Below are 17,189 nucleotides of genomic sequence, written 5' to 3'. Positions count from 1 at the left end.
GAACGCAGAGCTGGTGACGCACTTCCGTTGGGAGCAGGTCCGGGGCGGGCCGAACGGAGGAGGCGGGGCTATGGTGCCTTGACCTCGGTGGAGCCCTGCTGGTGGCAGCTTCTAGGTTCCGCCCAGAGACTCCGCCCTCCCCAAATCAGAGTCGAGACCACACAGGGGGCATTCACACTGGTTTATTGGGGGACTTGCCAGGCTGGGGACTGTTCCATGCACAGGCAGTAATGCGTGCGGGGCGAGGCTGGGGACTGGGGTAGGCCTCGGGTAGGGGTCACTGGCAGGTGTTGTAGATCTGGACCTGCAAGTTGATGGCTTGAAGCACACTGCGCATCCTGGCCTCCAGCCCGTCCAGCTGAGCCGCTTTGCCTTCCAGCGCCCGCTCGTTCTCCTCATAAGTGCCTTCCAGCTCTAGGAGAGACAGGTCTCAGATGAAGGGTCCTTCTCCCAGAGTCCCACATCTCTGGCGTCCCATCCTCACCTTGCAGCCGCTGCAGCTTGTCTTGAGCAGCCTGCAACAAGCCGCGAGCCTCATCCCGCAGTTGTTCTGCCCGTGCCTGCGCAGCCAGCACACCCTGGGCCTTGCGCTCAGCCAGGGCCCTCACTGTCTGGTACTGGTCACCTAGTGGGCCCTTCAGCAGCTGCGGATATAGAGGTCCGGGGCAGGGTGGTGGCCCAGTGGAGGCCCAGCCTCTACCCCCACCCCTTCCAACTGGCTCTGCCTCAACCCACCTGTTCAGCTTCCCGGGCACGACCCTGGGCACTGCCAGCTGTTTCTTCAGCACTAGAGGCTGCCAGGCTAGTCCCTGCTCGCTTCAATTTCAGAGCCTCCAGGAGACCATCCAATTGCTGAGCCCGCTCACCTGCAGAGCTCAATGCCTTCTCTGTACCTGCCATCCTCTCCTGCACCTGCCACGGGTGGGCCTAGGGTTAAACAGGTTTATGCAGCATGCTCATAACCTTGCCCCACTGATGTCCCAGGGAGACCACACCTGGTTCAGGGTCTGCTCTGTGTCCTGTGTGTCAACCACTGCCCCCTGGATGGCACCCTGAGCAGCACCCTGTGCCCGCTGGGCCTCCTCCAGCGCTGCCTGTACTGTCTCTGCCTTCTGTTTCTCACCCTCAGCCCGGCTCCTGGAGAAGAGAGGGAATCAGGGCCTGCAAGTATCAGAACCAGGTGTCAAGGATGGGGTCCAAGGTTGGGGTCAGACCGTGCCCGCTGTGCATCCTTCAGTAGCTGCTCTGCCCGATGCACGTCTCCCACAGTACGCGCCAGGATCGTGTCCACGTCTGCCAGGCTCCGGACCCGCTCTGCAATCTCGCCCGCCAAGTGTCGGATCTGCTCAGGTGACGCTGGGATGGAGAGCTCTAGCACCCGGGTGGCCACCATCTCAATGCTATCAGGATCAGCCCCCTCCTCTATGGGGACACAGGCAAGGGCTTAAGGACACAGATTCCCCAGCACGGGCATGGGGACACAGTCTTGGGGTATGGACTCAGGGACCACACATGGGGTATGGATTTGCTAATAGGCATAAGGATGTAACCACAATGACAGGGACTATACATGGGACATAGATTGAGGGTCGTGGACTTGGGGACTACATATGGGCACGGGCTCAGGGTCCAGACACCCTGAGCCCTTGCCCATCTGTGGTCACAAACACAGGTACAGTGCAGGCCCTGACCCAAGTATGAACACAGACACGGGGGAAACACCACATGGCCTGGGCCACAAGGGAGGCTCACGGCTGAGGAAGTCCTTCACACTCTGGATAAGTTCCCGCAGTTCCTGGTTGGCCTGTTCCACCTGTCCCCTGGAAGCATTAGCCTTGTCCAGGGCTGCCTGGGCCCGCTGCTGTGCCTCGCCTGCCTGCCGACGGGTCTCGGCTACCTGGCTGAGGATGCCACCACCTTCTGCCAATGCCCGCTGCAGTTCTGCCTGTGTGTGGCGGGCCCGACCCAGCGCCAGATCCGCCATGGCTGCTGCCCCACTGCAGCTGAGGCCCCCACAACGGGGCTGCCCATCCTCGTCCCGACAGCCGGCACCCCCGCAAGGGCTCGTAGCACAGGGTGCATCTCCCGGGGACCCACACACCTGCCAGGCACAGAACAAGTCAGGGCCTGGGGGAAGGAATAGCCACACCCATATGTCCCACCCGACACTTGTGCCTCACCAGTTCATTTATGCCTGTCAGGCTCAGGGCATGGGTACGGGCAGAGAGCTCGCCCAGTGCCTGCTGGTTGGCCATGTGCTTGCGGTTGAAGTCCTTCCTCCGGGCACCCATTAGCACCTCTGTCCGGTGCCGTGTGCCTGCTGAGTTGCTCACAGGGCTGGGCACTGTTAGGGCTGACATGTTGGCACGACGTTCTGCCTCTGCAGACAGGCTGTGGGCATGGCGGATGCTGTCATAGGCACCTAAGTCAGACAAAGGCAGGCAGTCAGCTGAAGATCAACCCTGATCCACACGCCTAGTTGGCCAACAACTCACCCAGGAAGTTTGAATGCTTGAGCAGGTCCAGATGCTGGTCAAGATGCCGCAGTGTGAGATTAAGTGCAAGCCCGTCTCGCTCTAGACTGCTTAGTGCATGGTTGGCATTGAAATTCTCGTCCTGCACATCTGTGAGCTCTGCTTCCAGCTGGGTCAGGTGCTCAGTGGCCTCCCCAATTTCATGCCTGCATGAGGTGATGGAGAGATGTTATTTATAGAGACTTCAGCCCTAATGCATCGGGCCTCTGCCCCATCCCACCATGTATCCTCAGGCCCGTCCGCACCGCAACTCCTCTGTGGCCTCCACGAGCTGTGCAGTGGAGGCAGCTGAGGCGTTACGGGCACCCACAATCCCCTGCACAGTGCCCAGCTTCTCCTGCATTTGCCAGAAGCTGCTCTCAAAGGCACCCAGCACACCCGTCTGCTGCAGCTCCTGCGCCCACTGCTCCAGGCGCCGTGTACGAGCAGCCAGGTCCTGTACCACACGGTCCCAGTCTCCGAAGCACGCGTGGCAGGGGTGGCAGGCAGGAAAGACACCCGAGAAGCCACGGGCACACTGGTCACAGCGCACGCCAGACATGCCCAGGCGGCAGCTGCAGTGGCCTGTGGAACGGTGACACTGAGGTGTGTCTATCCCACGAGGGTCACAATCACAGGCTGCAGGAAAAGGGCAGACCACAGAGTTAGGGTGCCAGTGGGGCATCCTGGGAAGTCCCCCATCCACCCTGGCCCCACAAGCCCCCTTACCGCGGCACTGCAACCCAGGGTCTCCCCAGTGGAGCTCCTGGCACTCAGAACAGGTTCGCCCACCGAAGCCAGCACGGCAGTGGCACTGTCCTGTGAACTAGAGTGGGAACAGGGCAGAAGTCAGTCAGAGGCTGAACCCTCAAGACGTGAGGCAGGCAGCTGGCCCCATCTCCCCAGGGATCCACAGGAAGGTCCCATACCTCATTGCAGGTGGGGCCTCTGGCTCGGCTTGGGTGGCAGGCACAGGACTGGCAGCCATGGCCACTGGTAAGGTTCCAGAAGTTGGGGGCACAGCGGTCACAGCTAGGGCCCTGGACATTGGGGAGGCATGGGCACTGCCCACTGCTTGGGTCACAGTTGCACCGGTCAGTGGATGGGCACTGCTGGGGATCTGTGCCCAGCAGGTTGCAGGTGCAGCCTATGCCAGCCAAGATGAGCACACTGGTTAAGGGGAGCTGGAGCAGGGAGCCCCACCTCAGCCATCCCCTCCATACCCACACTCACGGTGACAGCTCTGTCGGGCAGCCTGCCCATGGAAGCCAGGCTTGCAGTGGGCACAGTGCGGCCCCTCTGTGTGGTGTAAGCAGCGCAGGCATTGCCCCGAGTGGGGGTCACAGGCATCAGGGTCCATGGGGTCAATGTTACCACTGCATTCGCATGGTTGGCACTGGCCGCCTGGCCTTGATGGGTCCCCAAAGTGCCCAGGGGCACAAGCTTCGCACCGCAGCCCTGCCCACGGTCAGGGGAAGGCGTGAGTGCTCAGCCTAGCTGCCCCACCCTGATCCCACGCCTGTACCTTACCCGCTCACCTGTATAGCCTGCCCTGCAGTGGCACACGATCTGCTGGGAGTACCCATCCCGAAGGCAAGAAGTAGCAAAGTGCCGCCGGCTCCCGGGGCCTTCAGGGCAGGGACAGGGCCGGCACTGGCCCCCATATGGCAGCCGTGGGTCCCCGTGGAAGCCAGCAATGCACCTGCAGGGAGAAGGAGGAAGAGCTGTGTCATCCCTGAGCAGCCCGCCCACCCACCAGCTCACTCATAGCTGCTTCAGGCTCACCTTTCACAGTGCTCACCCCCTGTGTGGTCACGGCAGCCCAGGCAAGCGCCTGTGTGAGGGTCACATTCGTCTGCATGCCCGTTGCAGACACACAGCCGGCAGTTAGGGAATCCCCACTGGCCACGCTGGCAGCGGTCGCAGCGAAGCCCAAATGCACCAGTTCGGCAGGGGCATTGCCCATTGGTTGCTTCACACAGGCCGCTGAGTGCCCCCTCAGGGCTGCACTGGCAGGCTGGGGGCAAGGCAGAGGCTGAGCCAGGGAGAGGGTTTGAGGGGAGTTTGGGTGAGGTCACGGTAGAAGGTCAGGGAATGGAAGAGAACTGCAAGTGACCAGGGCTGAGAGTATGGGGTCCAAAGCAGAGTTGGAAGAAGGAAGAAGCAGAGCCAGAGGAAGGAGGGAGAACAGTAGTGGCAGCGGGGCAGAGGTGGGGGCGATGTGTAGAGAGAAGAACAGGGGGACAAAGGGGCAGGTGAATACCTTGACAGCCTGTGGGGCCAAAGCCATAGTAGCCAGGGGCACAGAGGTCACAGTGGCGCCCAACCACTGCAGATTTGCACAGGCACTGACCGCCATGGGGGTTGCACTCAGAGCTCAGTGAGCCCTGGGGGTCACACTGACAGGCTGTGGGGAGAGGGGACAGGGCAGGTCAAGCTGAGCCCACACACCTCCGCCCCACCAGCCAAACCACAGACACTCACGCAGGGCTCCATTGTAGACCAGTGTGGACAGGCTGATGAGGAGGGGGGCGCAGGCCTCAGAGGGAGGGGTCTTGCTGGGCACCAGACCCTCCTCATGGCAGCGGTAGTGTTCAAAGGTGGCACGGCGCTCCAGAGAAGCTGCATCACCCCCACTAAACATCTCCAGCACCAGAACACGGGGCAGCAGCACCAGCTTAAGAGATGAGCAAGGAAGAATGAAGTTCAGACCCAGGACCATGTTGGAACTGCCAGGACACTAAGCTTAGCACTGCCACCACTACAGGACCCATCCCACAGGCCCTGCCATCTTGGTTGGTGTGGGAAGAGGGAACTGTTCACCGAGTCAATGAGTAGGCTGGGTCCAGAATAGGGGGCCTCAGGCTGGGCACCTCCTCCTGTTCGCACCAGCTTGAGATGCAGCTTGTAGGAGATGCCAGGCTCAAGGCAGACAGGTCTGGGAAACACCATGTACCTGAGGTAGGCGAGGACAGGTATGGGGTCACCCAGGGTTCGTGTATCCATCATCTTGGACCTCCCCACCCCACACACAGCAACCAAATCATTGGCCAAGAAAGATACTAGGACTGGGCCAGGCCAAAAACAGCTGGACAGCCTGACGGAGAATCTCTACAGAAGATTCCCATAAATGTGCCTTCACTGGAATCATCACCTGTGCAGACAGTCTTGCTGAAAACACTCCATACAGCCTTGCAACCCCAGAGCATTTCACTGGCACAAATGCTTCCCAATTTTCCCTCAATGCCCTTTTTATGCTTCCTCCAACCTCGACATCCAGCCTCCAATCGCGGCTCCTCTTCACCAAGACTGCATCACCTCCCCTCACCCCAGGTCATTCCCATCAGCCTGCAAACCCATACTAGGGTTCTTTTATCCCCACTGAAAAAAATCTTTGCTCAAGATTCGAGTCTCTCCCTGGCTGCTGCTTTGTCTTTGCTCTCCTGACCAACAAACCCCTAAAATTTAACTGTAGTCACTGCCTCCAGTCTCTAGCCTCCCACTCCAGAGGAGCTTTTGCCCCCGCCAGCATGCCATATAGTCAGCCTGTTCCAAGGTCACCAGTGACCTCCATTTAGCCAAACCCAGCGGCCACTCCTGTATTCTTATCTGCTCCAGCGTCCAGCAGCATGCAGTGAGATCAGTGCGCCTTCCTTCCTGAGATGCTCTTCTCTTGGCTTCTGGGACCTTGTCCAGACTCCTGATTTCTCCCCATCCCCCAGCTACTCCCTCTCTACTGGGCTCTAACACTAGAGTACCCCAAAGCTTGGTTCTACTCCTCCTTCCTTTCTCTGGTCATTTAATCTAGATCCACCTCTTTAGGGACAAGTCCCAAACTTACATCTCCAAGCTGAGCCCTCCAGTAATTCCAGACACAGAAATCCAACCACCCACTGGCCTTGTCCCCCATGTCTAAGCATCTCAGAACTGCTCCTTCCTATGTCGCCATCTCAGCGAAGAGCACATGCCATCCAGATGCCCAAGCCCAAAACCCTAGAGTCACCTTTCCACTTTTTCTCCCTTTCCTAAGCCATCAGCTCCTCCACTGGAACCCTCTGGAAACTTCCTTTTCTCGCCACCTCAACTGCTACACCTGTGTCCAGCCCACTGTCACTCAGCTAACTCAACAGCTGCCAGCAGATCTCCCAGCTTCCACCTTGGCCCTTTAGGTCTATTCTCCTCTCAGAAACTAGAGGAATCTTTGCTAAACATAAGTCACAGTTGGCAAAATGTCTATTATGGGTACAGCCAGGTTCATTATGCTATTCTCTGCTACTATGTATTTTTATTTTTACATGATAAAAAGTTAAGAAGAAAGTGATGAAAAAAGATACATGAAACAAATACTACCCAAAATATAATAAAGCCTTAGTCAGACCAGTTACATCCCCACTCAGAGTACTCTGACACCCTCCCTTCCCCCCAAGGGCACTACCTATCCTGACAATCAATGGACTCCCCTTATTTCCTGCCTTGGCCTCTGGAACTTAGACCCCTGAAGGAGCAGGTCTTGTTCTGTCTACTTCCTTCCTCTGACCAGTGCCATGCCCAGCAGCAGCTGGCAAACAGTATGCAGGAGGAGGAGGCACTTGAAGGAAGGAACAGATGAATGAGCAGGGGGTTCTTCAAAGTGCCCTGCAGGGAGCTTAGGGCTGACCCACAACCCCCCACAGTTGTAGGTGCTACCATTAGTGTCCTCACCTGGTGCCTGGTCGCAGAGTCCCTGGGATGTGATCATCCTTGGGCAGCACGTGCCCACATGGGCTGTGGGCAGATACAGGCCCTGGGCGCTGCACAGTCAGTTCCATCTCTGCCCATTGCTCAGGTACCTGGGGGAATGGGGTGATGGAGGAGATGCTCCCACACCCATAGGGTCAGCTCTGGGTTAGGTGTCACAAGGTCTGACCTGGGGCTCCAAGCGCAGTAGCAGGTCATAGTCCATGGCTCTTGGTACAGAGGCCACCAGGAACTCCAGTGCCTGGCCTTCCCGCAGCCTAACAAAGCCTGGGCCAGTCCAAGATGGAATCCCCCCAGGGGTCACCAGGCGCGCCACCACATCAGGTACCTGGGAAGCAATGCAGCTGGGGGTGCGGGCTCAGGCAAGGCACTGCCTCTTTTGCCCCAGCCTGTCCCCAAACCCCAGCTCTCTGTTGAGGCCCTGCCCGAGGCGGACACCCTCCCTACACCAGGCACCACCCATAACCCTGCCTCTCCAGCCATAGTACCACCCATGCCCTGTCCTTCAACAGTGCCCCCCTACCTGCCCCTGGGCTTCCTCAGCCTCCCAAGTTAGGTGGTCAAGGAAGGGCCGGAAGTAACCAGGCTGCACCTGCTCACAGCGTCGTCCCACCATGTTCTGGCGGCAGCGGCACTGACCTGTGGCCTCGTTGCACCTGGGGAACACATGGTTACTCAAGAAGGATCCCCTTTCCCGCCCAGGATCTTTTCCCACCCCTCCCAGGGCCCCTTATACAGTACTCACTGGGGATCCAGGGCACCACCGACATCGCAGGCACATGGACGGCAGCCAAGTAGGTCGTGGCTGAGGCCCCAGTGGCCAGGCTGGGGGAGAAGAGGTTGCTGAGGGCCAGAAATAGACCCCCCTCTCTGCCCAACAGGGAATCCAATGATGGCTCTCAGCCTCTACCACCCCTTGGGGAAAGCATGGCCCCCGACCACTGGCTCCCACCCTTGACCTCCCAGACCTGAGGCCTCTCAACCAGGATCGGACCCAAAGCCCTCAGCGCCCACCCAGTGGGGCAGGGACACCACTCCCAGCCTTATCCTCTGAGGATAAGTGCAGAACTCCAGCCCCTCCAGTCGCACCAGGCAGCGGTTGCAGCCACGTCCAGTCACTAGACGCTTGCAGAAACAGGCTCCACTGTTGCGGTCACAAGGGGTGCCCCCCGGCACTGTGCCCCGTGTATCACACTGACATTCTGCGGAGAAGGAGACCCATCAGCACTTTGGGGAGCTGGGGCAGTGCTCGTGTCCAGTTGGGTCCAGAGTAAGAGGTCAAGGGTTAAGGTCAACACAGGAGTTAGGACAGGAAGCACATACGCTGGCAGCCTAGAGGGTCACTGGCACTGAGCCCAAAGAAGCCATCACGGCACCGCTGGCAGCGAGAGCCCACCACATGTTCTTTGCAGCGACACTGGCCCGAGACCAGCCCCAGTGCAGGATCATCATGGGGATCACAGCGACCACCGTCTTGGGAACCCATGGGGTCACAGTCACAGGCTGAGAGCACAAAGAAGTGCAGGGTTACCCTGTGCCAACTAGCCCAGCACCAGTCATCTCTCAAGCCTCCACCCTAGATTCCCAGTCTGGCTCCACCCTCCATCCCCCCACCCCAAATCCCTGCAACCTGGACAGCAGTCTGGCACTTCAGCTCATACCCCAGGATCAGCCTTCCCTCTCCCATGTCCAATTCCAGCCTTACAGTGGCACACGGCTGGGTCTCGCAGGTCCTTGGTTGGGTCACGGTAGAAGAAGGGTCGGCAGAGCTCACACTGGTGCCCAGCTGTGTTGTGCTGACACCCATCACACACACCTCCACTCACGTTGCCAGATGCCAGGTATATGGCCATGTCGAAGTGGCAGCTGTAGGTATGCCCGTGGCACTCACACTCTTGGGAGAGGGGAGGGAAGAGCAGGGCAAAGGCCACTTGAGGGACCATGTCCTGAGGGTAAGGGGCTTAGGGGCCCCCAGTGCCACCTTAGGTCCCTGCCACAGGCCAGAATTTGTGGGTGGGGGTTCAGGGACTTTAAGGCTTCAGCATCATACTGGGCCCCTAACCAGAGCAGACTGTGGCAGAGGGTTGAGGGAGTCCCCAGGGGCATCAAGACCAGGATACCCTTCAGGCACAGCCTAGGTGTTAGGGGCTTAACCAACCAGCTCTAGGTTCTGCCCAGGGCACAGCCAGGCCACAGAGTCCTGGGGCTATGAGGGCCGGGGTCTCACTCACTCCTGCAGGCATGACTGTGGCCGTCCTCAGCCGGATGCCAGGGCAGATCATGATAGAAATCCTGACACTGCTCACAGTTGAAGCCACGAGTGTTGTGTTTGCAGATGCAGGCCCCATGAACCTAGCAGGGTGGGTAGGCAAGTGGTCAGCACTGTCCAGCCATGCCTGCCCCTTCCACCAGCCCTACTCCAGCCAGCTGAAGACCCTCACCATGCCCTCAGCATGGGCTGGTGCCCCTGGGGCGGGTGCACACTGTGAGGCGTGTCCATAGCAGAAGCAGTTGCCACGCACAACCAGCTCGTACAGGGCATAATAGTACTTCTCGCGGATCTCCCGCCGTGGGTCAAGCAGGTTGTCCCCAAGCGTGTGTAGCCGTGTCAGGTTCACCCGTAGGTTGGTGATCTTTAGCAAATCTAAGTGGGGGAAAGGGGTTGGGGGCCAGCTGTCCAGGCAGGCTCTTGCTGCCCCATGCCCACCCAGGAGCTGAAGCTGCCAAGGTCACCTTGGGAGACCTCCTGTCTACAGCTGTATGAGCTAAATTGGACTTGGCACCTGCCCTAGGAAGCACCCAGAATAGCTACTGAGGCCCCAGATAGTCACCAGCCGGACGCTGGGACTGCGCCAGCCTCAAAGAATGGAACACTCACTCTGGATCCATGGGCTATAGGGATCTGGAATAGGGATTGCAGGGTCCAGCACACGATAGATGACCTGGGAGGGCATAGAGTCATTAGAGACACTGGACCTGCCTTACGCCCATCGTGCCCCCTTTCTGCCCCAAGCCCAGATCCCAGCCCTCACCTCGCCTTCAGTGGATGGCTCAATCTCCGAATAGCGTGACTCACAGACTACGTCATCCCAGTGCCGTGGTGGGGCCAGTGGGACTCCTGGGAAGTCAGCCCCACAGTCATAGGAGAAATATCTGTACACGTGCCAGGTGCGTCCAAAGTCTGCTGAGCGCTCCACCAGCATGGCAGCAGGGCGAAATGTCTGGGTGGGGAGCATGGCTGATCAGTGGGCACTAGGACCCAAGTCCAGCCCAGGCCCATCAAGAGCCCTGCCCAGCTGGGGCCTGCCCTCAAGCAGCTCACAGACAGGTGGAGGTGACCAGGGGAAGCCAAGCAAGGATCAGGAAGGGAAGCCACCTCTAGTGGGGAGACTCAGCGGTCACGGGGCCCAGGGAGGCAGCGCCTGACCCAGCCTGGGATTGAGGCAGCGTGTACAAAGGCCTGGAGGGGGGAGGCAACAGAAGGTGTGGGAGGTGAAAGAGCCTCCCATCCAGCCAGGGCACAGCATATGAGCACAGGGAGGCTGGGCTGAAGAGCTGGGACTCTGTTCAGGGGCAATGGGGAGCCAAGCAGGGTGCTTCAAGCAGGCTCCCAGACACACGGGCACCTTGAAGGTCATAATGAGGTGCGTGAAATGGAACTCAGCCTCCAAGTCCAGCTGGATGGTGACCACGGGGACACCTGGGGCAGGAGTCGGAGGTCAGGGACTTGAGGCTACTTGGTAGACAGCCCTGCTCACCCATACCTCACCCACAGCCTCACCATTCTCTGACTGCCACCAGGCTGCCCGGCGCTGTGGTGCGAAGCTGGTAACTACATTCTGGATGCGATGGCTGTTTGGGTTGTCTCTAGCAGAGAAGGGGCGCCGGGAGTCACACAGGAAGCATTTCTTCTCGTCCTGGGTCGGGTCAGGGTCAGGGTCAGGATCAGCGTTAGTGCCTCAGCCAGTGCCGGCACCACCCTGACTCAGCCCCCCACCTCAACTCCAACCACACCTGCAGGTGACTGACGATGCAATAGGGCTGGGGCCCGTGCAAGCCACAGGTGGATGAGGCGGTCAGTCTGTCAGCACGGCCCACCAGCAGGTCCCCTGTGGCGGGGTAGCAGCTTCCCCGTGAACAGCCTGGCACATCCGGGGCCGAGGCCTGGGCCAGGGCGGTGGCCAGCACTGGGAACAGGGCGTCAGCTGGTTCTGCTGCGCTCCCACCCCGTAGCCCCAGAGCCAGCTACCCCAGGACCCACCATCACATCCCGCAACCCCCAGGCCTTCACCAGGCCCTCTCACCGCTCAGCAGCAGGCCCAGTAGAAGCTGCCAGGACCCAGGCTGTCCCCACAGGTCCCTCCCTTGTTCCCCTGCGGCCCGCTCCATCCTGAAGAGGGGAGGAATCAGGATGAGGGGGGGATGAGAGGTCTGGGGCCCATGCCCATCTATCTCCTCCCTTGGGGTCCCGTGTTGACTCTGCCTGTGTGGGTCGTTGGCCGATTCCCCACTCGGTCCTCTGTCTGTCCAGCGGTCCCTCCACTAGCTCGGAGTCTGGCGACTTTGAGCAAAGTTGGGAAGTATGGCAGGAAGCAAAGCACGGAGCGGATCTCGGGCAGGAGCACAACATCGTGCAGAAACCCCCACCTCTCTGGAAACGACCCTCACTCTAGAAACTAGACACAAGCTGGCTCACCTGCAAATCTTTATTGTGCCCCCATGCCCAGGTCTGCGCAGAGCCAGGGGAACACAGGGTTTTGGGCCCTTAGGCCACTATAGTTAGGGGACACACCAAGCAGGGGCTATGGCACAAGCAAAGGAGAGGAGTCTGATCTTTGAGACCTCAAGTGGCCCATGGAAACTAGCCTTTGTCCCCAGTGTCGTTGGTGCTGTGGAAGTCACCATCAATTAGGCTTTTCAGTCCCAGGGCTCCAGCATCAGTGGGGAGGTGGAAGGGTGCACTCAGGGTGTCAAGCTCCCCTATTCAGGGTTGTGGGATGGACAGCCTGGCCGGAAGGACAGGACAACATAGGGGTAGGGGGGGAGATGGAGAAAGGCCATCTCCTGCCCAGGGTCTCTGCTTCCCCCAATCGCTACAACAAGTAGGCATGAGAAGAGCTCAGTTTCCCACTATGAAAATTAGTGCTGGTCACCGACAACAGACCAGAGCAGTACCGACCAAATCCAGATCTTATGGCTCTTCATCCACTCCGGGCCTTCTGGCCCACCGAGAGCGCCTGAGCCCGGGCTTGGAATGCGCGCTGCCTAGAGCCCATGCCCCACCCAGGCCCCTGGGACTGCGGTAGGGACCACGGATTCTGGGGGTCTGTTAGGGCCCTGTCGGGGTGACTTTGAGCTGCCACAGCTGCGCCCACTGTCTGGGGTCAGGTGGAGAGTACCCCAGAGGTGTAGGCCCAGGGGAGAAAGCTGGGGTTCTTCAGGGGAATCATTAGGCTTCACAGGGAGAGTCTGGGCAGGGGGGCAGTCAATCTGCTGGACTTTAAGGGTTGCTGGGAGCTGCACCAGTTATGTGGAGTAGGGGTCTCCAGACACCTGGGGGGTCATGTAGTCAATCTGAGGGGCTCAGGGATACTAGAAGGGGCTCAGAATTTGAGCTCATTCAGAGATAAGGATCTATCAGGATCTCAGGGGCACTTGATGGTCTCAGGGAGTTTTACTTGACGCCCTCCCCCAGACACCGGCCGCCTCCCGGTTTCTCAAGGTCAGAGGGCCACTGGAAAACAACATGGTGTCACATAGAGGTCACTCAGGATCAACAGGCACTCAGTGGTGCCTCTGGTCTCTCAAGGTCAGGAGATTCCTGTGTCACTCTGGGGTCACTCTGAGTCACCCAGGTAGTCCCAGAGTCCCTCTTACTGGCACCCACAGACAGCAGTCAGCAGGTGGTGTACACAATGGCTCACAGCTGCATGTGATCAAGCAGCTCTGCTGCCTGCTGCTCCAGGGCCCACAGGGTGGTCACTTTCTTGCCCAGTGCCTGCGCATTCTGAGCCAGGTGGCGCTCCAACCCTGGGGATCAGGGTCATCTGAGCCAGGCTCTGACTTCTGGTCCTAATCTCTGACCCTGACTCTGACCCCAGCCCTAAATAAGCTCTAACCCTAATTAACATTTGACCTCCTGTTCTGGACTTTGACCCCAGCCTGAGCCCTATATGAATCTGGACCTGACCTGCACCCTGCCCTGACCCTCCCACACCATCCCTATAACTCTGACCCTCCCTTCTGACCCTGACCACCCCCCATACCCACCCCACCATGGCCCAGCCACGTGCCCTCTAGGCAGCTCCAGCTGTTCTGTGCCAGCTTTAGAAATTCTTGGGCCTCAGCTCATGCCCACTGTACCCGCTCTTCTGCATCTTGCACCGTGGCCACCGGGCTATGTGTGCCCTCCTGCAACTCCACCACACCTAACTGGGCCACCTGCAATTCCTAGAGCAGGACTAGATCTGAAACCCCACCCCACATATACTCTACAGTCCCAAACACATTGCTACCCAAAGTTCCTGGGTTGGGGGGCAGGGGGTTTTAGAACTGAGACCCTGCCTCAGCCCAGCATAGCCCAGTCCCAGCCTAAACCCCATTTCACGCTATTCCAGAGGTGTCCCTGAGACCCTAATGTCCACTTTTCCCATCTCACCTTGCCCAGGCTCCCAGCCACACCCAAGGCATGTGCTGCTCACTCTTATGCCTCCTGGGCCTGCTGCTGACTCAGGGCCAAACAGGTCCTGAGAGCCACAGCTGCACTGGACAGATGCCCCAGGACCAGGGTCACATCCACTGCCAGTGCCACCCAGGCCAGGCGGCCTGCCACCTGAGGCAAAGATTGGGGAATCACAGAGAGGTCACAGCAGGGTAGAGCATTACATGGTCAGGGTATTTAGCACCGTGGTATCACAATTGGTCAAGGATCTCAGGGGAAGAATGGGGATCACAGCAGCCTCTGAGCAAGAGGTGTGAGGGAGCTGAAGGGGTATGGGTGGGGTATCACCTCCTGTACACTGGCCTCCAGATGTCGAAGTCTCTGTTTCACCACCTGCAGCCCGTACTCTGCAGCCCTTGCACGAGTTCCCGCCTCAGCCAGCACTCCCTAAACATCCAGCGCTTGGTCCAGGGCCCTGGCTATACCCTCCCTGAAGGACACAGATGATCAGTCAGCCCAGCATTCCTCTCCTCCCCAACCTCTGACCTCTACCTCCAGCCTCCTGGCCCTTCACCTGGTCTGCTGTGCCTGATGGAGAACACCTTCAGCTTTGGGCAGCTCCTGGCCTACGGCATCTGGCACAGGGAGGGCACCCTGGATCTGATCCAGCAGGAGGGCAATGCCCGCTGACCCACCTTGGGGGAGGGGCACCGCCAGCGCATGGCATGCCACCAGCTCCACACTCACAGCATCTGTGGGGATGGAGGTAGTGATCCGGGATGTGAACTCTGATCCCTGACCCAACGAACTTTGACCCTAATCTCTCACTCACCCTGCCTCTGACATGACTACACGGTGTGCTAGAGGCTTCCAAGAGCCAATTGTTAAATTTTCAGGAATTCTGTGAATCAGTTGTTAAATGACAGGAAGACTGAAATCAGTCACGGTGGGGATTACTGACGCCATAGAAATTGACAAACACTACAAATCAGTTCCTCCTGACCCCCAGGCCCCACTTGTAAAACATTTACGAGCACACTAGTGCTCCCACCTGACCCCTGGTCAGCCCTGATGAGTATTCCTCATTCTAGAAGGAGTATCATAGCAGTGTCCTGGATGCCCACCTGCCCCTGCCCCTGACCTCAGCTGTGAACAGACACACAACAAGCAGACATGTACCCAAGAGGACATGCTGGATGGGCTGCACAGTTGCCTGCATGTGAGCCATGGTGGCCACACCCCAGACCCCCCTGCATGACGCCACATCTCCCAGGCCTGGATTCCCGTGGAGCCTGCAGTGGCCTGGATTTGCTGTTGCTGGTAGGAGTGGGTCAGATGTGGAATATGTCTCTTGCAACCCCATGGCCAAGCCATGGTACCCTGTGACTCCCACCATGCTCTCCTCCACAGCCCCCATGGCTCTGTACCAGTCGCTGACACTGCTCCAAGGCTGTGACCGCCATGTCCAGGCTATAGGAGGAGTTATGGGAGGTAACCAGAGCCCACTGGGAGGTAGGCAGAGTTCCAGCACAAGAGGGAACACCACAGGGCACAGGAACATAGACCAACCGAGGTCCCCGACCCCTACATTCCTAAGGGATCCAGTGAGGAATGCATGTCCCAGCTCTCCCATTGCCCTACACCCAGTTTACCCCTAGGAGAGAGTCCTCGCCTTGGCAAAGCCTCCCACAGTGACCCATATCTCCACCTACCACTCCAGCTTTGACTAGGAGCTGCAGAAGCTGAGGGTGCAGCCTCTGGGCCCTGTGGACCAGCCCCTTCAATTTCAGCTGCCACACAGCTGTCCCTCTGGGCCAGCCCATCCCCCACAGCAGCTTCTCTGTCCACCACCAGGCCTCCTGGGCCTGTCCCAGGATGCTGTCTTGTCCTCCAACTGTGGCCACGACCTGGGCTGTAAGCATGGCCCCTTGAGAAAACAGGGCAGCTGAGGAGGCCTGGGCCTCAGCACCTTCAGGGGATAGGAACGATAGACACAGGGTTGGCTCAGGGCTCCATTGGCAGGGTCAGTCAGACGCCTGGGTCCCTCAGATATGTAAGCAAAGGCACCTGGTCCCTTCCTCCTGCACCAGCCTAGACCCCACCGTCACCTGCGGCCCACCTACCTGCCTACTTGGCCTCACCTTGGGCTCCTGTGGCCTTCTTGAGCCAGGCCGAGCCCTTGACACAGTCTAGCTCCCAGGATAATTCTTCCAGATGTTCACACTGCCCCCTAACCCATGGCTCTCTTTCTGCTACAACCTGTCCTTTGGCCCACAGTGTCTGTGCCAACGTGGTTGTTTCCGGCCTGTGGGAGGATGGAGTATCAGTCTGGCCAGAGATGCCCTTTCCTCCCTGATTCCTCACTCAAGAAAACTCACCTCACTCCCAGACCCAGGACTCAGACAGGCCAACCCAAGACCCTCTGAATCCCTGACCCTGGGAGGCTAGCTGGAGACCTCCTTCCTACTGACCCCAGACCCCTTGCCTGAGTCCAGCTATCCATTCCGTAGGTTGTCGTAGGGGCCCCACAGCAGGGGAAGGAGATTTCAGGAGTGTCTGGGCCTGCTGGAGTACCCCCTCCAGGCCTGCAGGTGCCCCCAGCACCCCAGCCAGGCATCCCCTGGCATAAGTCGGCCACCTCGTGGGCCACAGAGTCCAGCTGCAGCTGGAGCAGAGCCAGGTGTTGGTCCCAGGAGGTGAAACAGGGAGGGCAGGACGTGCAGTGTGGGAAGCCACCTCTGGAGCCACGGGCACATGCCTGGCACCTCAGCCCTGAGATGCCCTCTCTGCAGCAGCAGGTGCCTGTGTGTGGGTCACAGCTGGGCGAGATGGAGCCCTGGGGGTCACAGGCACAGGCTGTGGGGGAGAGAGAGAGTCAGGGTAGGGAGCAAGCAGCACTCACCCTAGCCTTGCCGCCAAGAAGCCTGAGGAGGAGAATGACCCTGTGTGAGTATGAGAGCCTCACCTAAGCCACTGCTCAGAGCAGTCATGGGGGAACTTCCCTGGTGGTCCAGTGGGTAAGACTCCGCGCTCCCAATGCAGGGAGCCCGGATTCGATCCCTGGTTGGGGAACTAGATCTCACATGCATGCCACAACTAAGATGCCGCACGCCACAACTAAAAAGATCCCACGTGCTGCAGCTAAGACTCAGCACGGCCAAAATAAATAAATAAATTTTTTTTAAAAAAAGAGAACGGTCATGGGTACTGGCATCTACCCCAGCCAGAGAGGCCATACTGCATGGCAGCCTTTGGGCAGGAAAACGGCACAGGGCTCC

At 59.0% G+C, this 17,189-nt stretch overlaps 1 protein-coding gene across 2 annotated transcripts; it reads right to left on the bottom strand.

Moving 5' to 3' along the window:
* Nucleotides 1–166: 166 nt before the first annotated feature.
* LAMB2 (laminin subunit beta 2) lies at nucleotides 167–11,823 on the bottom strand. Of its 2 annotated transcripts, none has more exons than XM_068556871.1 (33): nucleotides 11,734–11,823; nucleotides 11,555–11,640; nucleotides 11,265–11,437; nucleotides 11,032–11,167; nucleotides 10,877–10,950; nucleotides 10,283–10,471; nucleotides 10,129–10,192; nucleotides 9,692–9,894; nucleotides 9,482–9,602; nucleotides 8,956–9,144; nucleotides 8,574–8,753; nucleotides 8,340–8,452; nucleotides 7,996–8,075; nucleotides 7,774–7,906; nucleotides 7,420–7,578; nucleotides 7,215–7,342; nucleotides 5,337–5,469; nucleotides 4,998–5,190; nucleotides 4,777–4,920; nucleotides 4,299–4,548; nucleotides 4,052–4,215; nucleotides 3,747–3,971; nucleotides 3,443–3,660; nucleotides 3,243–3,339; nucleotides 2,780–3,152; nucleotides 2,496–2,680; nucleotides 2,181–2,422; nucleotides 1,753–2,101; nucleotides 1,215–1,422; nucleotides 996–1,137; nucleotides 736–912; nucleotides 485–644; nucleotides 167–414 (listed from the first exon to the last, which is right to left on the bottom strand). In XM_068556871.1, the coding sequence occupies exons 2-33, from the start codon at nucleotides 11,637–11,639 to the stop codon at nucleotides 278–280; spliced, it is 5,424 nt and encodes a 1,807-aa protein (XP_068412972.1). In that variant the 5' UTR covers nucleotide 11,640; nucleotides 11,734–11,823; the 3' UTR covers nucleotides 167–277. The 2 variants fall into 2 exon arrangements, with proteins under 2 accessions (XP_068412972.1, XP_068412973.1); XM_068556872.1 differs by having other exon boundaries at nucleotides 4,299–4,530.
* Nucleotides 11,824–17,189: the final 5,366 nt, after the last annotated feature.

Source organism: Eschrichtius robustus, chromosome 12 (assembly GCF_028021215.1).
Source record: "Eschrichtius robustus isolate mEscRob2 chromosome 12, mEscRob2.pri, whole genome shotgun sequence".
Classification (NCBI taxonomy): domain Eukaryota; kingdom Metazoa; phylum Chordata; class Mammalia; order Artiodactyla; family Eschrichtiidae; genus Eschrichtius; species Eschrichtius robustus.
The sequence above is the reverse complement of the archived record's forward strand: the minus strand, read 5'-3'. Positions and strand labels throughout refer to the sequence as shown.